This window comes from Homalodisca vitripennis, chromosome 4 (assembly GCF_021130785.1).
Source record: "Homalodisca vitripennis isolate AUS2020 chromosome 4, UT_GWSS_2.1, whole genome shotgun sequence".
Lineage (NCBI taxonomy): Eukaryota > Metazoa > Arthropoda > Insecta > Hemiptera > Cicadellidae > Homalodisca > Homalodisca vitripennis.
This window is the reverse complement of record NC_060210.1, coordinates 27,478,313-27,482,420: the sequence shown is the minus strand read 5'-3', so window position 1 is coordinate 27,482,420 and position 4,108 is coordinate 27,478,313. Positions and strand designations below refer to the sequence as shown.

General features: G+C 35.4%; 1 protein-coding gene across 1 annotated transcript; it reads left to right on the top strand.

The window, feature by feature from the left end:
• The first annotated feature begins 232 nt into the window (after positions 1-232).
• LOC124360972 lies at positions 233-3,710 on the top strand. The gene is made up of 4 exons (XM_046815007.1): positions 233-334; positions 859-1,170; positions 2,161-2,389; positions 3,263-3,710. The coding sequence occupies exons 1-4, from the start codon at positions 233-235 to the stop codon at positions 3,580-3,582; spliced, it is 963 nt and encodes a 320-aa protein (XP_046670963.1). The 3' UTR covers positions 3,583-3,710.
• Positions 3,711-4,108: the final 398 nt, after the last annotated feature.

Sequence of the window (4,108 nt, the reverse complement as noted above, 5' to 3'; positions counted from 1 at the left end):
CTATGAAATGTAAAGAAATTGCAGTAGAGTGAAAAGTGTTGATGGAGGAGTTTATAGAAATCGAAACGGTATCAGAGAGCCGAACTCAAGGCGAATACAAAATTCGCGCACGCCGAGGTATCTGGGCCGGGGGTATGGTGGGGTGGGGTGCGGTATATATCGCCAACATGGCGGACGAGGCAGCAGTCTGTCAATCAGCTGTGGTATTCCCGCTAATACTCCAGCTGACAACATGTTCGGCCAAGTGTGTCTATTACTGCTGACAGCCACCGCTGCCACTCGGTGTCAGGAACTCCTCCAGGATCAAGAAATAGTGCCTGTTCCTCATTTGCAGGTGAACCGATGTCACATAACATCACCCAACACATTTTTATGTATTAAAGTACCAAATATATATTTCGTATGTAAAAAATGTTGTGGACCTTTTATTAATTATGGTTTGAAAATGTATGTATGAGTCAGTAATTCAAGAATTGTATAATATTAAGAATGAATCACAAAATAGTACTAAAACATTTTAAAAATTAGAGCGCAAAAACAATATATGAAATTCTGTCGAGTATTCTAAAAATAATACGAAAAAATTCTTTGTTTTATTATAGCTTTTACTGAAATTACATAAATGAAAATTAGTTATACAAGACAACATTGTTAAAACAAATATTTTAAAGTGTTCCTTCCATTAATGAAGTGGTGGTATGTTTCTTATCTTTCCCATTATTACTTAAAAAAGAAATAATATTAATTTTCCAGTCACTACATAAATCATTATCGTATTAATCAATCCTAGAGATAGAAAGTAGGTATAATAATAATTGTTTATTGAATTTTCTCAATTTCAGTGTATAATTTTTGCAGTTTATAATTGTTTTCTTATGTAATGGTCAGGTTCAAACCGCCAGCGATGTAGAAGGCAGCGACCAACCGACAGGGCAGGTGAAAAGGGACACAACCTTAGGGGAGGAAACCCCGAGAGCTCTGTACCCTGGCACAGCCGCCGACCTTCTGCAGGGCATTTACAGTGGATGTCTGGAAGATGGAGACTTCTCCTGTGTCAAGCCGAAGGTCTTGGCTTTCCTCAGCGCGTCTGTCAGCCAGGACAAGATCAGGATATCTCGAGACCTCAGTGTAGTCAGGCGGGATGACGTGCCCCTCCAGGAATCACAACAGGTAGCTTATGTCAAATAGCAACTTACAGTGTCCACATTACAACACTGACCCTTAAAAATCGTATTAGACTGAAACTCGGTTTAAATTTATAAAATAATCCCCTGATGTAGATCCATTCAGGCTTTATCTATTAAATAGAGCCGAGGTCGCTGGTCTAAGGTTAGTCTAGTTATAGACATTAATAATAGCACATATTCTGTATTCATGTTTGAATACCAAAATATTATTCATAAATACTCTTGTATTCGTACTTTGCGAAATATGTAAAACATTTTGTACAACAATATTTTTGAAAAACCACAAACATGTTACCCATAGAGACGGATGAAATGGAAAATAATAGGAGATCGTCTACTCCGTATTACAGTAAAACATACGGTAATCTCTAAACTATTTGGGTTAGCTGGTTGGTACATGCAGTTCTTCTTTATTGCCTTAGGCAAGGACAAAATTAAATTATTTATGCGCGTTATTTTTGTCGAAGTGTATTCTGTTTAACGTTGCAAGGATTTAGGATGACAATAAGGAGTACCATATTCCTAACATGTAATTAACCTTAGTTATTTATTTTGTAGTAGTTATATATATATATATATATATATATATATATTTATTATTTTTTTCAAATAATAATCTATAGGAAAACTTATCAGACACCTGATTTTTAGTAGGATTTAGTATTAGTATCAGGTGTCTGATAAGTTTTTCCTATAGATTATTATTTTTTTTTAAATCACATGTAATTTTCGTTAGAAAAGACCGTTTTAAATTATTTCGGACACTCCATAATTTTATTTTTTATGCTAGTACCTTGTTACCGACCAACGGGAGAAATATTGGTGGATTAGCAACATCGAAATTTAATAAGGTAATTAGTTGCATCTATATATTTGTTTTCTAGTAATTCTAATGAGTATTATTCTGTTTCAACAGTTAAAACATTACCAAACCATTCTCATTTCTAGATACGATTTTAATTCTGCCTTACAGGCGGGCGCTGACACGGACCCCGCCCTCGCTTCCGCCAACCCTGCAGTACAGAAGGCGGTCCGCCAGCTTATGTTAGACCGTGTAGAAGATTTCCTGGCCACTCACGAACTGAGGGTTCGCGTGCCTAAAGAGTTGACGAACCCCGAACTGCTTGCCTACGTACCGAGCTTCCTGCTGAAGAATCTGCCGCAGGAGATCCGAGTTCCACTGGCCGATAGTGCCGTCCAGGGTGAGTTGTTCACTTAAGCATATCATGCAATTATTTTTCATATTTCAAAATTACAAAATAAAGTGATCTGTTTGGTCACATTGCCTTAGTATTGGTATAACACGATCACTTTACTAACCACTTGGTTAATGCTTAATCAAAAACAATTTAATAACTGCTGTATAAAGCATGAAGATATTGTAACATCTGTTTTGCTTAACAAGCCAAATGTTATACTGTTCACACACAGCATAGGATAAGAAAATATTTACTCTGCAGAAAATAACAAATAAATTAAAATAAATATTAAACTAATTCTACATCTCTAACCATCAAAACAATTAACGCTGAGTAGGACAACTCAAATTAACACACAAATATTCCAAATGTTTAGTCTATTATTGGATAACTCATCGATTCCTGCAGTGTATTGCTTATGGTAGAATACACACATAAATAAAGAAACGTCTATAGTTTGGCAATATTGGTCTAATTTGTTTCAGCTTTGAATTTACAAGGTATATTTACATATTTGTTGTTAAAAAAAATGAAAAGGAGATTACTTAAAAAAATATTATAAAAAATTTTAACGAAAACATCTAATTTGTGTAAGTAATTGAATAATTGTTGTCGTTCAGAATTTATTTATTGTGACTCGAAGAGACTTTATTTACTTTTGGTACTATATTTCGAAATTTTTAACATGATGAAATGTGACTAAAATAATAATAATAATTAGTTTTAAAAATATGCATGCTTTAAAAAATACGTTTTATTCTTTTAGTTGGCATTGAATACCAGACTCATCATGCCACCTAGTTTACTGTATTATGTAGTATTCTATAATAAATAAATAAACGAAGTCTGTAATTTTGTTTGGTTCCTTGTGGTCAGGACGAGGTCGCGGTGGCATGTTACGCAAAGTGGTCATCCCCTTCCTGCTCGGTCTCAAGTTCAAGGTCTCCGCCCTGATGCCACTGGCTCTCGCCCTCATTGCCCTCAAGACCTGGAAGGCCCTCACCCTCGGTCTCCTGTCCATCGTACTCTCGGCCGCCATGGTCATCTTCAAGATCACAAAGCCCAAAGTACTGAACTACGAGGTCGTCCACCTGCCGCACCCTGCCCCCGTCATCGAGCATTACGAGCACCACCACGGCTACGGCAGAGCCTTGGGAGCGCAACCTCTCGCCTACCGAGCTTACTTCAAACAGTAAAACCGATCACCGAAGAACCGTTTTGTAAATAACAAATATTTAGCTCTACGACACCTTATTTTCAAGGAACCTGTTGACAAACTTTAATTTATTTAATTTATTTTTGTTTTGATAGATTATATTTCTGTGTATGAATTGGTTTGTTTCCTTTGTTACCCGCTTCACCCTGTGTAATTAATCTTCAATTGGATTTAACTGTAATTGATAAATAATATCAAAGTAGACAAAATTAAGGCTTGTTAGAAAAAAATAATAATTGTTTAATAAGATTGTTTTATTCAAACTCTGCTTCTTTTTTTAAAGATTGTTATTGGTAGTGGATGATTTCAAAGGAAAGTAAGATTTCGGACATTTGCTTTGTAACATATTATGACAGCAAATGTTTTAACTTCTACTATCCTTTGAAACTCGGCTACTAACTATAAAAGAGTGGAGTCAATGAAATGTAAAAATGTAATGTGTTTAATTATGTAATAACAGTAGGCGACAGTTAAAGAAAATTTGGGTCAAGTCCAACTCATTCATA

Coding starts and splice junctions, on each gene's coding strand:
- LOC124360972 (XM_046815007.1), top strand. CDS start 233: ATGTTCGGCCAAGTGTGTCTATTACTGCTGACAGCCACCGCTGCCACT. Junction 1,171..2,160: donor CCCTCCAGGAATCACAACAG/GTAGCTTATGTC, acceptor TCTGCCTTACAG/GCGGGCGCTGACACGGACCC. Junction 2,390..3,262: donor GGCCGATAGTGCCGTCCAGG/GTGAGTTGTTCA, acceptor CCTTGTGGTCAG/GACGAGGTCGCGGTGGCATG.